Genomic DNA, 19952 nt, shown 5'->3' on the forward strand with positions numbered 1-19952 from the left:
ATTAGTTCTAAATTGTATAAAGATTACTCCGTTTTGGTCACTCGAGTTTCACAACTCCCTTCTCATTTGTAAATGCAACTAGTGTTGTTCCAAAATATTCTAGCGACGAAGCACTGCCTAGCACTGCAGAACTCTTTCCAGATGTCTGACTCTGACCGCTGCGTGTATTTACCTAGTTGTAATATACGAGAAGGGAGCTATGCTCGTAGTGGTCTTTGTATCTTTCATCATCAAGTTTATTCTTAAATCTTTGAATAGTGTTTGCACACACTGTTGTCTTATCTAATTTATTCCACCAATCTGTGTGGGAAGCTTTTTTTTTTTTCCAGATATCTTCTATAATTATCCTTTTTGAGTTTCTTTTCATGTCCTCTTGTTTTTCTGTTGTCCCACTTTAATAAGTCATCTCTACCTAGGATTTCCATTCCTTTCATGATTCTGATAGTCAGTAGATCTCCTGTTTCTCTTCTTTGTTCCAGAGTTGGTAGTTCCAATATGGACAATCTTTGTTCATATGTCAATTTGGAGAGTGTTAGTGCCATCTTTGTCATTGCTTTTTGTATTCTTTCTAATTTCTTTATATTATTTTTAGCACTGGGTGTCCATAGTGTTGCAGTGTGATCCAATTTTGTCTCATCAGTGTAACTAATATTTTCTTGATCATTTCCTCATCCAAATAGTCAAATGCCACTTTCATCGACCTTAGTAGGTAGAAGGTTTCTCTGAATATTTTATTGATATGTTTGTCCAGTGACATGGCTTTGCTGATTATTACTCCTAGGTCCCTTTCCGAGCTCATTGGTTTGACTTCTTCACCAATTTTATAAATTCTTGATATTCTATTTTTACTTTTTCCTACTACACTTCTTGATGTTAACCACTTCAGTACGGGACTTAAATCTCGCGGGCAGCAGCCAATGCCAGCCGTATGACGTAACGTAATAATATTCGCATCATAAAATATAGTTACCGCTTATATCGATCGTTCTCTCTTTCACCCGCGAATTTTGAAAACCACAGAGAATGGGATTCAGGGCGCATTTGGGAGAATGTAAAAACACAGGGGCGACTACAATAAATATAATCAAGACGTCGATATGGCAGCGTCGCGAATCCACTTGCTCCTCATGACGCCTACGTGTGCGGCACCGTATGGAAGGGGTTAAAGTTCACTTCCCACTTTTGACTCCATTTCCAGATTTTATCTAGGTCTATCTGTATATCTGTAATGATTCACAATCATCCTCTGTACTTACTTTCTTTAGTATTTTTGTGTCATCTGCGAAGAAGTTCATATAACATTCCATACCTTCATCCATGTCATTTATATATATGGCAAACATGATTGGAGCCAATACCAAACCTTGTGGGACACCACTTATCATTTCTGCCCAGGTGGAGTATTTGTCTCTAATTACTACCCTTATTTTCCTCCCAATCAAGAAGTCTTCCATCCATTCCAATAATTTTCCTTTGATGCCACCTATTGATTCTATTTTTCTTAATAGTTTTTTGTGTGGTACTTTATCAAATGCTTTTTGTGTGTGCATGGGTGGGTGGATGGTGTATGGGAGTGGAATGGGTGGCAATGTGTGCATACCTTGGCTACCTACCTCCCTTTTAAGAGGGAAGAAACCCTTGGTATATAGATAGGATGGTCTTAGTATGTGTAAAGAATCAGTGAAGAAATGTATGTCATGCAAGGAAGAAGGGGTGCTAAAAATGGGAGTGAATAGAGTGTTTGTAAATAGATGAGGAAATGGTGCAACCTGAAGGGATGTTCTTATCAGCTCCATAGATTTCTATACTGGATGAGGTAAGGGAGGAGGGTTGCATTATAATGAAATACAGTAATAGAGGTTAACCTGCTGTGGCTCTCAGGATCTGCTCTGGAAGTGCTCTGTCTTGCTGCATTGCCTATAACCCAGGCAGTGTAGTGAGTGACAGGGATGACTTTAATCCTACAAGCACTAAGACAGGAGGGACAAGAAATGAGTTTTAGGATATATGTGTGATGCAGGTAATACCTCTGTCTGGGGTATTGGCTGCATGTTATTGTGAGGACAAAATCTGCATGTTATGGTGAGGTTAAAATCTGCATGTTATTGTAAGGTTAAAATCTGCTCAGTAGCATGCAACTGATACTTTAGGGTCTCTATGGGGTGCCCCTACAGACCAGAGCCACACATTTTGTCTGTGTTTGAGGAAATCTCCATTCATACAGAAATGATGCTACTTTATCATACTGCAACTGTTCCTCCACTCATAATACTGTCCTGTACCACTTCTCTGAATATACATTTCCATTTTTGCCGAACCCTGTGGTAGGGGAGAAAGAATACTGCCACCAAGCAGTCCCTCTTCAGTCATAAAAGGTGACAAAAATGGGATGGAAGATAGAACTAGATATCCTACTCTTTGTACCCCCACAGGGGACATTCCTAAAAAAAAAAAGCAAAGGCATAAAAAGATTTGGTAGTTTTCCAACCAGAACCAGCTTGGGTCTTTTAATGTGTGAGCATCTGGTTCAGATAGTAAAAGGGAAGAGATAGGCAATATGTTTGTGAGAAGAACGATGGATGTGTTGGCATTGAGTGAAAATAAGTTGAAAGGGAAGGATGAGTTTGAGTTTGGGAGCATAGTGGGGAGGGTGTTGGAAGTGAAGAGAGGATGAGGGAGAGAAGGCGTGGCTGTATTAGTATGTGAAGAGATAGATAACCATGTGGTGGAGTGGAAGGTTTTTTTAAGGTTAATGTGAAGGTGAAACTGGGAAGGGAGATGTGGATCTTTGTAAGTGCAAATGGGCCTGGTTGTGAGAAAAGTGTAGGGGAAAGGGAGTCTTTTTGGATAGATTTAACCAAGTGCATAGATTGTTTAGGGAGAAATGTCAATGTATTGGTATTGGGAGATCTCAATGCTAGAGTAGGAGGTGAATCAATAGATGGAATTGTTGGGATGTGTGGAGTGCCAGGAAAAAATTGTAATGGAGAGTTGATGGTGGAGATGTGTCTAGAAGAAGAATTGATAGTTACCAAAGTGTTTAGGAAAAAAAGTCGAGCATAAGAAGACATGAAAGAGGGTGGTGGATGGAAGGGTGGTAGATAGGACTTTAATGGACTGTATAGTCATATCCAGGAGAAGAGTAGGAAGAATTTTGGATGTACATATTCTTAGGGGAGAGAGTGGGGGAATATCAGTTAATTTTTTTGGTGTTGAGAGTTGAGAGTGGAGTATTGATGGAGAAGAGGAAATGACAGAGGTTAGGGAGGTGTTTAAACTGCATAAATGAGAAAGAAAATGAGAAGGAGTACAAGAAGAAGCTGAGAGAAAAGTGGAAGTGTGTGGTGATTGGTTTGACGACACCACCAACACCATCACCACTGGTTGCTACTAGAGGTTGATACTAGACAGTGATACTAGTCGATACTAGTTTTTGGTTGCTAATAGAGGTTGATACTAGACAGTGATACTAGTCGATACTAGTTTTCGTCATCGCATCGCGCGCTGGGCATGACGCATTGCACGCTGGGCCGTTCTCGAGCCATATGCTGTTCTGCTGAAGTTGCATTTCTGAAATGGACACATGATGGGATATTTACAAAAAAGGCATGTGTTCCCATTGGTCATTTGTGGTATACAGAGATAATCTTAACCAATCATAATAAGTTGTAGGAGGAGCCTATATCATTCCGAGGTTTTCTTATAACAAACAATAGTGTAAATTTCAGTCTTCAGTCTTCTTTCTTAACCTCTTCACTCCGGGGCACATCACATGTCTGGCAGCATTAGCTGCCCGATGTGCGATGTTGCGTCATAATAATCGCATTATAAAAAATAAAGTCAGTGTTCAATCGTTCGTTCTATTTCACCCGTGTATTTTGATAACCATAGAAAATTGATGAAGCCAGTTTAGAGAGAATGGAAATTACGTAGGTACGACTACAATAAATATAATCAAGATGCCGACGTCGGCATCATCGAGTACCCACTTGTCCTCATACCGCCTACGTAGGCGTCACCGTATGGAAGTGGTTAAGAAATTAACCCAGTGTCAAGTTTAGTCTTATCTGGAATTTCAATTTATTCATATTAATGTTAAACAGTCTATTCGTGACTCGAGTAATGTATCATGAACCTTGAAGCATCTTCGCAAACCAGAGAAAGGTCTGTACCAATTAAAACATAGTCCAGCCTCCAACACCCGCACACTCGTACACATCACAGGCATCTATTTTGAATATAAATTAATATCACATAATAATAAAAGTCACATACTTAGGAAACATTAGTCTCATTCACCACCAAATGTGAAGTGATAATTTCTTGTACATACGTTTGTTCGTGTTCCTTGTTATTCTAGTTATCTTGGCCACAGCTACCATTTACTTATACTTATTTATATTTATTCGTAAACAAGGAGCACGACAAGTGAAGGACAGAGTAGAACTAGGAGTGGAGGAGGAATGGGGATGTTTTAAGGAGGGAGTCACAAGGTGTGCAAAAATGATGTGTGGAACAAGGAGGACAGGAAAAATTAGAAGGAAGGGTAGTGAGTGGTGGGATGAAGAAGCAAAGAAGGTTGTAGAAGAGAAGAAATGAGCATTTACAGATTGGTTGTAAAATAGGATGGGCAGAGTATTTTAGGGATTTGCTAAATATGAAGGAGGATAGGGAGGGAAAGGTAGTTGCAGTGGGAAGTGCTAAGAAAATTACAGTGATGAATGAGGAAAATGGGGTAGAAATAAGAAAAGATGAGGTGAAAATAGTTATTAGAATGATGAGAGCAGGTAAGGCACCTGGGATAGATGGGTGTCATGTGGAGTGTTGTACAGTGATGAGGTTGTTGAATGTTTGTCTAAAAGAGGGTAGAGTGCTGGAGGAGTGCGTGTAAGTTCAACAAGGGAAAAGGGGACAAGTGTGAGTATAGTAGTTTCAGAGGGATCTGTTTGTTGAATGCAGTTGGGAAGGCTTATGGGAGGGTTTTGATTGAGAGGATTAGGAGAGGAACAGAGGAAGTTATTGGTGAAGAACAGTGTAGGTTTAGGAAAGGTAAGTGTTGCACGGATCAGATTTTTGTAGTAAGGGAGGTATGTGAAACAGCTTTAAGAAAAGGTTAGAATAATTTTTGGGCTTTAATGGGTTTTGAAAAGGCCTATGACAGGGAGGGTAGACAGGAAGGCATTGTGATAGGTATTGCAGATAAACGGGATAGGAGGTAAGGTGTTAAGAGCAGTCAGGAGCTTTAATGAGAGTAATAGAGCCTGTGTTAGAATTAGCAATGGAGAGAGTGAGTGGTTTGAGGTAAAAGTGGGACTTTGCTAGGGATGTGTCATGTCAACATGGCAGTTCAATGTGTACATGGATGGGGTGGTGCAAGGTAGTGGGAAGGGGATTGGATATGGGGAGAGAAAATGGAGAAAAATGGGAGATAACCCTGTTGTTGTTTGCTGATGACACTGTATTTGTTGCAGGGGCAGAGGAAGGACTAATGAAGTTAATGACAGAGTTTGGGAAAGTGTGCAAAAGAAGGAAGTTAAAGATACATATATATACCAAGGCTTTTTCTCCCTTACAAGGGAGGTAGCCAAAAAGGAAAAGGCATAAAATCATTCCCACCCATTCCATTCCTGAATACATTCCACACCCCTCCACCCTCCCTCTCATCTTAGCACCTCCTGGATGATGGGTCATCCCTGCACCTTGTCCACTGCCCTGGGTCAGAAGCAGTGTCGCAAGACACAGCACATCCACAGCAAGGCCACTTCATTAAATCGGCGACCCCCCCTCTCCACCCCCCACCCCCCCCCCACCCCCTATGCATAAAGGAGAAGATGGGGAGAAATCCCTTCGGGCTGTGTCAAAATTCGCTCACACATACTACCTCACCCCCCATCCCCTCAAACATTCCATCTCATGCATCACAACATCATCCATATACAACCATTCTCCATTCACCCCTGTCTTCTGTCCTCTCCCATCCTTTCTCAACAGACATTCCCCTCTTCCCCAAAGCCCCCTTCACCCCATCCATCCACCTCATCCTAGGAAGTCCCTTCATGTTCACTCCTTCCACATCTGCCTTCCATACCTCTTTTACTAGTCTTTCTTCACTCATTCTTTCCATGTGTCCAAACCATCCTAATACTCTTTCATCAACCCTATCTCCCAACCCCCTTTCCACCCCTGTTCTCCTCCTCACCTCCTCATTTCTCACTCTATCTAGCCTAGTAACCCCCATCATACTTCTCAGACACCTCATCTCAAACACATTCAAACTCCTTCTCTCTTCCTCTCTTATGTTCCATGTTTCTGCCCCATACAGTGCTGTTGGCACAATCACTCCTTCATATAGTCTCCTCTTAACATCCATTTCCAAATGTCTATTCCTCATTACACTTTTTAATCCACCAAGGCATTTACTCGCTTCTCTCAATCTACATTCTACCTCCACCTTCACTCCACCTTTTCCTGCCACATTTGCACCAAAGTATCTAAAACTATCCACTTCCTCCAGTTGCTCTCCCTTAATGCTCACTTCCAGACTACTGCCACTTTCACCCCTTGTACATCTCATCACCTTAATTTTACCCACATTTATCTTCAGCTTTTTTCTTTCACACACTCTCCCAAACTCTGTCACCAACTTCCTCAATCCCTCCTCTGATCCTGCCACAAGTGCAGTGTCGTCCACAAACAACAGCTGGCTCACCTCCCACTTTTCTCCATTTTCTTTAACCATCTCCAATCCCTGACCCACTACCCTTGCATTTACCTCTTGCACCACCCCATCCATGTATAAGTTGAACAGCCAGGGTGACATAACGCATCCTTGACGAAGTCCCACCTTTACCTCGAACCACTCACTCTCTCCATTTCTAATCCTGACACAAGCTCTACTTCTCTCATAAAAACTCTTGACAGCTCCTAGAAGTTTTCCTCCTATCCCGTATATCCTCAAACCTCCCACAGTGCCTTTCTGTCTACCCTATCATAAGCCTTTTCCAGATCCATAAAGGCCCAAAAAACATCCTTTCCCTTTCCTATAGCTTTCTCACATATCTGTCTTACCACAAAGATCTGATCTACACAACCTCTACCTGTCCTAAATCCACACTGTTCCTCACCAATTACTCCCTCTGTTCCTCACCTAATCCTCTCAATCAAGATCCTCCCATAAGCCTTCCCAACTACACTTAACAAGCTAATCCCTCTGAAACTACTACATTCACACTTGTCCCCTTTTCCCTTGTAAAGTGGAACTATACAGGCACTCCTCCAGTCCTCCGGCACTCTACCCTCTCTCCAGCAAACATTAAATAACCTCACCAGCCAGTCCACCATCACTGTACCTCCTTTCTTTAGACATTCTGCATGGCATCCATCCAGACCAGGTGCCTTACCTGCTTTCATCATCTTAACAATTGCCTTCACTTTATCCTTCCTTATTTCCCCTCCATTTTCCTCACTCATCACGGTCATTTTCTTAGCATTTCCCACTGCAGCTATCTTTCCCTCCCTATCCTCCTTCACATTTAGCAAGTCCCTAAAATATTCTGCCCATCTTCCTCTTACTGCCTTCTCTTCCATTATCATCTCCCCATCTGCACCTTTTACCTTTTCCTCTCTACTTGATTTGCCTCCTCTTCCTCTCTTAATTTGTTTTCCAAAACATCTTTTTATTACTTTCAAAGTTTTCTGTCATACTCTTACCCCACTTCACATCTGCTCTTCTCTTTGCCTCCTTTACCTTTTGCTTTACTTCTCTTTTCTTTTCTTTGTACCTCTCATATGACTCCCTTGTCCTATTTTGTAACCAATCTGTGTAAGCTCGCTTCTTCTCTTCTACAACCTTCTTTGTTTCCTCATCCCACCATTCACTACCCTTCCTTCTATTTCCTCCTGTCCTTCTTGTTCCACACACCATCTTTGCACACTTTGTGACTCCCTCCTTGAACCATCCCCATTCCTCCTCCACACCTACCTCTACTCTATCCTTCACTCCCTCCCACTCCTCCTTCAGCTTCTTCTTGTACTCCTTCTCCTTTTCCTTTTCATTTAAAGAGTTCACTCTAAGCACCTTCCTACCTTTTGTCCCTTTCCTCTTCCTCCATCTACCTTCCACCAAAAAATTATCTGATATTCCCCCACCCTCTCCCCTTAGCACATGTACATCCTTAACTCTTCGTATCATAATCCTATTTACCACTACATAGTCCATCAACGCTCTATCTACCACCCTTCCCTCCACCACCTTCTCCCATGTGTACTTATGCTTGACTTTCTTCCAAAACACTGTATTGGCTATCATCAACTCTCTTTCTAGACACATTTCCACCATCAACTCTCCACTACGGTTCTCTCCTGGAACTCCACATTTCCCAACCATTCCATCAATTGGATCATTTCCTACCCTAGCATTAAGGTCTCCCAATACAACTACATTGATATCCTCTATGCACTCATTTAAATCTATCCAAAAAGCCTCCCTTTCTTCTACACTCTTCTCACTGCCAGGCCCATATGCACTTACAAAAACACACATCTCCTTTCCCAGTTTCACCCTCATCCATATTATCCTTGAGGAAACCTCCTTCCACTCCACTACATGTTTACCTATCTCTTCACTTACTAGTATAGCCACCCCTTCCCTCCCTCGCCCTCTCTTCACTCCTGATAACTTCCCACTTACACTCCCAAACTTACACTCACCCTTCCCTTTCAACTTTGTTTCACTCAAAGCCAACACATCCATCTTTCTTCTCACAAACATACTACCTATCTCTTACCTTTTACTCTCATCTGTACCACATCCATGCACATTAAAAGACCCAAACCTTAGGGTGCTGTTCCGAAAACTCCCAGACCCTCTTATGCCTTTACTTTTTCTTTTAGGAATGTCCCCTGTGGGGCTACAAGGAGAAGGATGCCTAGTCCCACTCCCCGTCCCTTTCTTCTCGCCCTTTACGATCCAAGTGGAAATACTTGGTGGCAGTATTCTTTTCCCCCACCACAGGGAAGGGAGGCGAAAAAGAAAATGAATATTCAGAGAAATTGTACAGGACAGTAACAAGGGGTTGGGGGACAGCATAATGGAGGGACAGTCGTAGTATAAAAGTGTCATAATTTCTCTATGAACAGAGTTTTCCTCTATCACAGCCAAATTGATGTGTGGCTCTGGTCCGTAGGGGCACCCCATATAGACCCTAAAATATCAACTGCATGCCACTTTGCCACAATAACATGCAAGGTGATGAGATGTACAAGGGTAAAGGATGGCAGCAAATTGGCAGTGAGTATTAAGGAAGAGAGACTGGAGGAAGTGGATAGCTTTAGATACTTGAGGGAGCATGTGGCAGGAAAGGAAGGAATGGAGGTGGAGGTAGAATATAGATTGAGAAAAGCAAGTAAATACCTTGGGGGGTTGAAAAGTGTAATAAGTAATAAACATTTAGGAATGGATGTTAAGGGGAGATTGTATGAAGGAGTGATTGTGCCAACAGCACAGTATGAGGCAGAAACATGGAATATAAGAGAGGTAGATTTTAAATGTGTTGAGATGAAATGCCTGAGAAGTATTGTAGGGTTTATTAGGCTGGATAGAGTGAGAAACAAGGAAGTGAGGAGGAGAGTGGTGGTAGAGAAGTAGATGGGAGATAGGGTTGAAAAGTATTGGAATGATTTAGACACATGGGAAGAATGAGTGAAGAAAGATTAGAAAAAGAACTGTGAAAGGCAGAGATGGATGGAATGAACATAAGGGGTGACTGAGGATGAGATGGATGGGTTAAAAGGGGCATTGGGGAAAAGGAGAATATCTGTTGAGGAAGGAAGTAAGAAGACAGAAAATAGGAGTGAGTATAGAAAGGTTGTGTACAGATGATGCTGTGGTGCATGAAATGGAGTGAGTGGGGGGGTTAGGGAGTGGTTATGTGCAAATGACATTTTGATGCAGCCCGAAGGGATTTCTCCCCATCTCTTTCTGCATGAGGGGATTGAGAGGGGGGGGAGTTTGCCAATTAAGTGAAGTGGCCTTGCTGTGGATGTAATGTGACTTGCTACATTGCCTCTGACCCAGGGCAATGGGTGAGATGCTGGGATGACCCATCATCCAGGAGGAGCTAAGTGGATTTATGCCTTTTGTCTTTTGCTACCTACCTTGTTAGGGGGGAAAAAGCCATTGGTATATGTATGTGATGCATGTAGGGTAGGTATATGGTTTGACTCAGTCACCCCTCTTATAAGGGGGAAAAGTCCTTTTGATGTATGCATGTGTGTATTCACAAGGGAAATAAACTATACAAAGTTATGTAAAGTAACATGAATTATTTTCTTCTTAGAAATTGCTTGAGATACCAGAACATGTGAAGAACACAAATGGTATGATGAACAACAATTTAGCAATACAAATCAAAGATGCAACTTTTGCCTGGGAAGTGCACAATGTTGATTTCAAGGAGAGACGCATACAAAGTCAGCGTAGAAAAAATACTAAGGTCAAAGGTAAGAATTATCTCATTTAAAATGTCTATTTTGGGAAGGACACAGTAATATACAAGGATGGGAAAAAGATTGGAGCCACATTGTAAATTTTACTTTGTGGACAGTAGCCAGTGGTTATATCCTTGAGGACAAAATAAGAAAATCCTACTGAAGAGGTGGAGTCATAAAAGTAGTAAAGGAGAGATTTAGAGGGAAAAGCCAGTTTTGAGGAAAATGTTCATTTACAGAGGTTATAATCCCCACCTCTCTCTGTCTCTCTCTATCTCTCCTTTTTTCTTTATTTTTGTTATTCTTTCATTATCTTCTTTTCTACTTCTTCCACTCTCTCTTCTCCCGCTATCCTCTCTCTCCTCTCTCCTCTCTCTCTCTCTCTCTCTCTCTTCTCTCTTTCTCTCTCTCTCTCTAAAACTTTATACATGCAGATCCTTTGGGCTGTGTCAAAATATCACCCATACACAACTGTCCTCCACTCCCCGTATCCAATGCCTTCTCCTTTCCTTGCTCAACAGACATTCCCCTCTTGCTCAAAGTCCCTTTCACTCCCATCCCATCGTCCCCTCAAGTTCACCTCATCCACCTCTGCTTTCCACACCTCTTTTGCTAATCTTTTTTCACCCGTTATTTCCATGTATCCAAACCATCCCAATAATCTTTCATCAGCCCTTTATGTCAATATGTTTTCCACCACTGCTCATCTCCTCACCTCCACATTTCCCACTCTATCTAACCTTGTAACCCTTGCCTTCTCAGACATTTTATCTCAAGTGCATTTAAACTCCACATTTTTGCATCACTGTCTCTGCCTCATACAGTATTGTAGGCACAATCACCACTTCATATAATCTTCTCTTTGCATCCATTCCCAGATGCTTGTTTCTCATGACGCTTTTCAATCCCCCAAAACATTTACTTTCACCCCACTCCTCCATTTCCTCCATACACAACTCTTATCTGTATATATATATATATATATATATATATATATATATATATATATATATATATATATATATATATATATATATATATATATATATTAGGCAAACAAAGAAGTTTTGCCTACAATTCACAAAAATGCCCTTTTTTTTTGTCAAATTGTGAGAAAAAAAAATCCAGCACCTAAGGAAATTTTGTATCAGGCTGAAGTATCAAAAGAAAATTCTGCCATTACAAAAACATTCATTTGCAAATGAATATAACAAAGTAAACTGTAAAAATGCTTGTTATTGGCTGCTTGTTATTGTGGCAAAGTAGCATGCAGTTGATACTTTAGGGTCTATATGGGGCGCCCCTACGGACCAGAGCCACACATCATTTTGTCTATGATAGAGGAGAACTCTTCATAGAGAAATGATGACACTTTTATACTACGACTGTCCCTCCGTTATGCTGTCCCCCAACCCCTTGCTGCTGTCCTGTACCATTTCTCTGAGTATTTATTTTCTGCTGTGGAGGAATTCCCTGTGGTGGGGGAAAAGAATACTGCTACCAAGTATTTCCACTTGGATTGTAAGAGGCGAGAAGAAAGGGATGAGGAGTGGGACTAGGCATCCTTCTCCTTGTAGCCCCACAGGGGACATTCCTAAACGAAAAAGTAAAGGCATAAGAGGGTCTGGGAGTTTTCGGAACAGCACCCTAAGGTTTGGGTCTTTTAATGTGCATGGATGTGGTACAGATGAGAGTAAAAGGGAAGAGATAGGTAGTATGTTTGTGAGAAGAAAGATGGATGTGTTGGCTTTGAGTGAAACAAAGTTGAAAGGGAAGGGTGAGTGTAAGTTTGGGAGTGTAAGTGGGAAGTTATCAGGAGTGAAGAGAGGGCGAGGGAGGGAAGGGGTGGCTATTCTAGTAAGTGAAGAGATAGGTAAACGTGTAGTGGAGTGGAAGGAGGTTTCCTCAAGGATAATATGGATGAAGGTGAAACTGGGAAAGGAGATGTGGGTTTTTGTAAGTGCATATGGGCCTGGCAGTGAGAAGAGTGTAGAAGAAAGGGAGGCTTTTTGGATAGATTTAAATGAGTACATAGAGGATATCAATGTAGTTGTATTGGGAGACCTTAATGCTAGGGTAGGAAATGATCCAATTGATGGAATGGTTGGGAAATGTGGAGTTCCAGGAGAGAACCGTAGTGGAGAGTTGATGGTGGAAATGTGTCTAGAAAGAGAGTTGATGATAGCAAATACAGTGTTTTGGAAGAAAGTCAAGCATAAGTACACATGGGAGAGGGTGGTGGATGGAAGGGTGGTAGATAGAGCGTTGGTGGATTATGTAGTGGTAAATATGACTGATAGGAAGAGTTAAAGATGTACATGTGTTAAGGGGAAAGGGTGGGGGAATATCAGATAATTTTTTGGTGGAAGGTAAGTTGAGAGTGGAGGACAGATGGAGAAAGAGGAAAGGGACGAAAGGTAGGGAGGTGCTTAGAGTGAACTCTTTAAATGAAAAGGAAAAGGAGTAGGAGTACAAGAAGAAGCTGAAAAAGGAGTGGGAGTGTGTGAAGGATAGAGTAGAGATAGGTGTGGAGGAGGAATGGGGATGGTTCAAGGAGGGAGTCATAAAGTGTGCAAGGATGGTGTGTGGAACAAGAAGGACAGGAGGAAATAGAAGGAAGGGTAGTGAATGGTGGGGTGAGGAAACAAAGAAGGTTGTAGAAGAGAAGAAGCGAGCTTTCACAGATTGGTTACAAAATAGGACGAGGGAGTCATATGAGAGGTACAAAGAAAAGAAAAGAGAAGTAAAGCAAAAGGTAAAGGAGGCAAAGAGAAGAGCAGATGTGAAGTGGGGTAAGAGTATGACAGAAAACTTTGAAAATAATAAAAAGATGTTTTGGAAAGAAATTAAGAGAGGAAGAAGAGGCAAATCAAGTAGAGAAGAAATGGTAAAAGGTGCAGATGGAGAGATAATAATGGAAGAGAAGGCAATAAGGGGAAGATGGGCAGAATATTTTAGGGACTTGCTAAATGTGAAGGAGGATAGGGAGGGAAAGATAGCTGCAGTGGGAAATGCTAAGAAAATGACCGTGATGAGTGAGGAAAATTGAGGAGAAATATGGAAGGATGAAGTGAAGGCAATTGTTAAGATTATGAAAGCAGGTAAGGCACCTGGTCTGGATGGATGCCATGCAGAATGTCTAAAGAAAGGAGGTACAGTGATGGTGGACTGGCTGGTGAGGTTATTTAATGTTTGTTGGAGAGAGGGTAGAGTGCCGGAGGACTGGAGGAGTGCCTGTATAGTTCCACTTTACAAGGGAAAAGGGGACAAGTGTGAATGTAGTAGTTTCAGAGGGATTAGCTTGTTAAGTGTAGCTGGGAAGGCTTATGGGAGGATCTTGATTGAGAGGATTAGGAGAGGAACAGAGGGAGTAATTGGTGAGGAACAGTGTGGATTTAGAATGGGTAGAGGTTGTGTAGATCAGATCTTTGTGGTAAGACAGACATGTGAGAAAGCTATAGGAAAGGGAAAGGATGTTTTCTGGGCTTTTATGGATCTGGAAAAGGCTTAAGATAGGGTAGACAGAAAGGCACTGTGGGAGGTTATGCAGATATATGGGATAGGAGGAAAGCTTCTAGGAGCTGTCAAGAGTTTTTATGAGAGTAGTAGAGCTTGTGTCAGGATTAGAAATGGAGAGAGTGAGTGGTTCGAGGTAAAGGTGGGACTTCATCAAGGATGCGTTATGTCACCCTGGCTGTTCAACTTATACATGGATGGGGTAGTGCGAGAGGTAAATGCAAGGGTAGTGGGTCAGGGATTGGAGATGGTTAAAGAAAATGGAGAAAAGTGGGAGGTGAGCCAGCTGTTGTTTGCTGACGACACTGCGCTTGTGGCAGGATCGGAGGAGGGACTGAGGAAGTTGGTGACAGAGTTTGGGAGAGTATGTGATAGAAGAAAGCTAAAGATAAATGTGGGTAAAAGTAAGGTGATGAGATGTACAAGGGGTGAAAGTGGCAGTAGACTGGAAGTGAGCATTAAGGGAGAGCAACTGGAGGAAGTGGATAGATTTAGATACATGGGTGCAAATGTGGCAGGAAAAGGTGGAGTGATGGTGGAGGTAGAATGTAGATTGAGAGAAGTGAGTAAATGCCTTGGTGGATTGAAGAGTGTAATGAGGAATAGACATTTGGGAATGGATGCTAAGAGGAGACTGTATGAAGGAGTGATTGTGCCAACAGCACTGTATGGGGCAGAAACATGGAACATAAGAGAGGAAGAGAGAAGGAGTTTGAATGTGTTTGAGATGAGGTGTCTGAGAAGTATGATGGGGGTTACTAGGCTGGATAGAGTGAGAAATGAGGAGGTGAGGAGAAGAACGGGGGTGGAAAGGGAGTTGGGAGATAGGGTTGATGAAAGAGTATTAGGATGGTTTGGACACATGGAAAGAATGAGTGAAGAAAGACTAGTAAAAGAGGTATGGAAGGCAGATGTGGAGGGAGTGAACATGAAGGGACTTCCTAGGATGAGGTGGATGGATGGGGTGAAGGGGGCTTTGGGGAAGAGGGGAATGTCTGTTGAGGAAGGACGGGAGAGGACAGAAGACAGGGGTGAATGGAGAATGGTTGTATATGGATGATGTTGTGATGCATGAGATGGAATGTTTGAGGGGATGGGGGGTGAGGTAGTATGTGTGAGCAAGATTTGACGCAGCCTGAAGGGATTTCTCCCCGTCTTCTCGTTTTATGCATGGGGGGACGGAGAGGGGGGGTCGCCGATTTAATGAAGCGGCCTTGCTGTGAATGTGCTGTGTCTTGCGACACTGCTTCTGACCCAGGGCAGTGGACAAGGTGCAGGGATGACCCGTCATCCAGGAGGTGCTAAGATAAGAGGGAGGGTGGAGGGGTGTGGAGGATGGAATGGGTGGGAATGATTTTATGCCTTTTCCTTTTTGGCTACCTCCCTTGTAAGGGGGAAAAAGCCTTGGTATATGTATATATGTATGTATGTTTATGAATTTGCTGTTGAGATATTTGTCAGTTCTGCAAGTGCTGTGAAGTTCTTCCATCAGCTTCACAGCTAGCTCACCCCTGTATTTGAGCAAGCCACATCAAGCACTGATCATTCCTTCATCCAGTGGATGGAAAAATATTAACCACTTCCATACGGTGATGCCTACGTAGGTGTCTTGAGGAGCAAGTGGGTACACGATGATGCCGACGTCGGCGTCTTGATTATATTTATTGTAGTACCTACGTAACCTCCATTCTCTCTAAACTGGCTTTATCATATTTTCTATGGTTATCAAAATTCACGGGTGAAAGAGAACGAACAATTGAGCACTGACTTTATTTTTTATAATGCGATTATTATGACGCAACATCACACGTCGGGCAGCTAATGCTGCCAGACATGTGATGTGCCCTGGAGTGAAGAGGTTAAGTCTTAGGACACTTCAATTTAGAGATAGCAGCATGCAGCTCATTGTGTCTTCTAAATAGTATTGATTTGAGAACCATGCCTTTGCCCTTGTAGTTGTGATGAAGTCACAAGTAGCTTTCATATGATCTCTCCATTTCAGAGCGAGAAAAAAAAACAATCAATCCAAAGATTGCCTATGAATTCTACCTGGCACTATGAAGGGAGGGCAGCTTCTGCCATTTCATAGGAGGCCATTTTCCCATAATGTATTTACCTATGCTTGTGGTATCTTGCAGTGCCTAATTTGCTCTTAAGTTTGTGTATGGTTTTTGCAAACACTGTTGTTTCATCCAGCTTGTTCCAAGTTTCCACCATTGTGTGGAAAACTGTTCTTCTTCAGATCTCTTCTGTAACTATCATTTTTGAGTTTTTTTTCCATGTCCTCTTGTGTTTCTCTTGTCCCAATTTAGTAAGTACTCTATCAAGTATTTCATGATTCAATAGATGGTCAGTAGGTCACCTCATCTCTCCCTCTTCTTTGTTCCAAAGTCGGTAACTTCAATTTAGCCAGTCTCTCTTCATATGACAAGTTTGAAAGTGCTGGGACCATTTTCGTGGTTGCTCTCTGGATTCTTTCAATTTTCTTTATATTCTGTTTGGTACCGGGTGACCATAATGTTGCAGCATACTCCAGTCTAGGTCTTATTAACGAGACTAATATTTTTTAAAATAATTTCTTCATCTAAATAGGTAAACACCATTTTTATTGATCATAGCAAGTTATAGGATTCTCCAATAATTTTGTTTATTTGTTTATCAGAGGACAGGTCGCCGTTTGAGATAATTACTCCCAGGTCTTTTTCAGATCTCACTTTCTTTACCTCCTTAGTTCCAATTTTATATTGTCTTGATATTCTTTTTTACTTTTACCAAAGTCCATTATGCTACATTTCTTAATGTTGAAGTCCACTTTCCACTTCTGACTCCATTTCCAAACCTTGTTCATGTCCTTCTGTAGTGGTTCGCAGTCCATTTCAGTTTGACAAAAAGCTTTTAAGAAAACTCGAAACAACAGATGTACAAGGAAAATTATTTAAATGAATGTAAGATTTTTTGCACAGGAAAAAAATGAGGGTGGTACTTAGAGATAAAAACTCAACCTGGAAAGAAATGATGAATGGAGTCCAAAAAAGTTCAGTATTAGCTCCAATTATGTTTGCTATATATATAAATGACATGGATGAAGGTTTAGAATGTTATATGAACTTCTTTGCAGATGACACAAAACTACTAAAGAAAGTACAGAAAAAGTTTGGGAATGGAGCCAAAAGTGGGAAGTGAACTTTAATATCAAGATATGTAGTATAATAGAGTTTGGAAAATGTAAAAAAGAATATCAGGACAATATTGAATCGGTACAAAGGAAGTAAAGAAAGTTAGCTCTGAAAAGGACCTTAGAGTAATTATCAACAAAGACTTATTCCCAGATAAACATATAAACAAAATAGTTGGAGAAACCTACAATTTACTAAGATCAATAAAGGTAGTTTTTAATCACTTGGATGAAGTAATGGTAAAACAAATATTAGTCACACTGATAAGACCAAGATTGGAGTACACTGTGACACTGTGGATACCCAGCACAAAAAAGAATATAAAGAAATTAGAAAAAATCCAAAGAGTAATGACCAAAATGGCACCAACACTTTCAAAATTGACATACAAACAAAGATTGGCTAAACTGGAACTACCAACCCTGGAACAAAGAAGAGAAAGAGGAGATCTATTGGCCAATTACAGAATCACGAGAGGGATGGAAGTTCTTGACAGAGAAGACTTATTAAAGTGGGATGAAAGAAAACCAAGAGGACACGAAAAGAAACTCAAAAAAGATAGTTATAGAAGAGATCTGAAAAAAAAAAAATAGTTTTCCACACAGAGTGGTGGATGTATAGAACAAATTAGATGAAACAATAGTGTGTGCAAAAACCATACAAGAATTAAAGAACACTAGATGCTGAAAGATACAAAGACTGGTCACTATGAATATAGCTCCCCTTCCTGTATAATACAGCTAGGTAAATTGGTCACACTGATAAGGCCTAGACTAGAATATGCGGTGATATTGTGGTCACCCAGTACCAAAAATAATAAAAAGAATCCAGAGAGCAGCCACAAAAATGGCATCTGCACTTGCAAACTTGTCATATGAGGAGAGATTGGCTAAACTGGAGTTACTGACTCTGGAGCAAAGAAGAGAGAGAGGTGACCTACTGACCATCTATAGAATCGTCAAGGGCACAGAAATACTCAATAGAGAGGACTTGTTAAACGGGGACAAGAGAATCACAAGAGGACATGGAAAGAAAATAAAAAAACATAGCTACAGAAGAGATATGAAGAAAAATAGTTTTCCACATAGAGTGGTGGAGACTTGTAACAAACTGGACAATGAAATAGTGTGCACAAAAACCATTCATGAGTTTAAGAGCAAACTAGACACCGTGAGATACAAAGGCAGGACACCACAAGCGTATCTCCCCTTTCCGCAAAATACAACTAGGCACAACCAAGGCACTTCTTCCCCCTTACAAGGGAGGCCAAGTCAAATGCATGCATCCACTCCCACTAATGCCACTCTTATCCTACACTACTGCAGGCTCTACTACTCTTGTAAAAACTTTTGACTGCCCTTAACAGGTTCACCTCAATCCCACACATCTGCAATACCTACTACACTGCTTTCCTGCCTACCCTGCCATAAGTCCTCTCCAAAGAAATAATACAGGCAAATAACATAAATGAATTAAAGTTTATTTTGACCATTGTAAGTGCAAAGACAAGATCCCCCATGAAAATACCTATAATCCTATACTACAATTAGGTAAATAGTACATTATTTCTTCCTAGTGAAGGCTATGAGATAGCCTAAGGATTATTGCAAACCACTGAGTGGTTGCAGATTTCCAATCTTTGAAACTCTAGGCAAAATTTATTGTTATTTAGAACTATTTGGAATTAAAGGTGAGTTGGCAGTGAGTTGGAAGCAAGTGTAAAAGGAGAGAGGCTGGAGGAAGTGGATAGTTTTAGGTATTTGGGGTTACATGTGGCATGAAAGGGAGGAGTGGTGGAGGTAAACTGTGGATTGAGAGAAACAAGACGTGCACACACAGTCAAAGCAAGATGTGCCAGAATGAATGCTCTGAACCCGCTATTTAGCGATTCACAAACAAACAAATTAGAAAGCAGGCCTAATTGTTTACAAAGATACGGTGAAGGGAGAAGGGAGAAATGTATTCACTGTGACCAGAATGTAAATGTCTTTGTATCTTCATTTTATACAGAAGAACTGGAAATGGCTGAAATTATGAACAACCACTTCAAATCAGTATTCACAATAGAAAACTCACCTAACTGTGAGGAAATAGAGAGATATCCCCTTCAATGAAAGAACTAATTGTAACACAGAAGGAAATCAGCAACCAAATCAAAACCCTTGATGTCAGAAAATCACATGGTCCAGATGAAATTGCAAATTGGATACTGAAAAAATGCATGGAGGAATTAACAGATGAAATATACAATATAATTAAGTTCTCACTTCAAGAAGGAAAGGTGCCACAGGACTGGAAGAATGCAAACATTGTACCGATTTATAAGGGAGGAAACAAGGAAAATCCATCAAATTACAGACCAGTCTCCCTGACAAGCACAGTAGCAAAAATCTGTGAAAAGGTCATCAAAAATAGATGGGTTAAACAGTTGGAAGAAAAAAACTATACTGAATCCAAATCAATTTGGATTCAGACAAGGAAGATCTCCAAGGGTAAGTCATGTGTGACTAATCTTCTATCCTTTTACACTTAAGTATATAAGGCGTCAGATAACAGTGATAATTACAATATTATTTACCTTTACTTTAGCAAAGCGTTCGACCAGGTGCCACACCAGAGACTGCTAAATAAAATCAAAGCCCATGGCGTAGGAGGAAAAGTGTTAGAATGGATTAGAACTTGGATTAGTAACAGAAAACTGCGGGTCACCATAAATGGAGTAAAATCTAGGTGGGGCAATGTTGTCCCTTGTTGTTCATTATGTACATAAAC

At 41.1% G+C, this 19952-nt stretch overlaps 1 protein-coding gene across 3 annotated transcripts in view; it reads left to right on the forward strand.

Annotated features, from left to right (window-relative positions):
- Positions 1-19952, forward strand: part of LOC143022695 (ATP-binding cassette sub-family C member 5-like) — a 285549-nt gene that overhangs the window by 105777 nt on the left and 159820 nt on the right. For all 3 annotated transcript variants that reach the window (XM_076181025.1, XM_076181024.1, XM_076181026.1), the window contains one exon: positions 10338-10500. In XM_076181025.1, coding sequence (XP_076037140.1) covers positions 10338-10500 — 163 coding nt within the window. The remainder of the gene's footprint in view (positions 1-10337; positions 10501-19952) is intronic.

The sequence above is a fragment of the Oratosquilla oratoria genome, unplaced genomic scaffold (assembly GCF_046742065.1).
Source record: "Oratosquilla oratoria isolate Oo_2021 unplaced genomic scaffold, ASM4674206v1 SCAFFOLD141, whole genome shotgun sequence".
Classification (NCBI taxonomy): Eukaryota; Metazoa; Arthropoda; class Malacostraca; order Stomatopoda; family Squillidae; genus Oratosquilla; species Oratosquilla oratoria.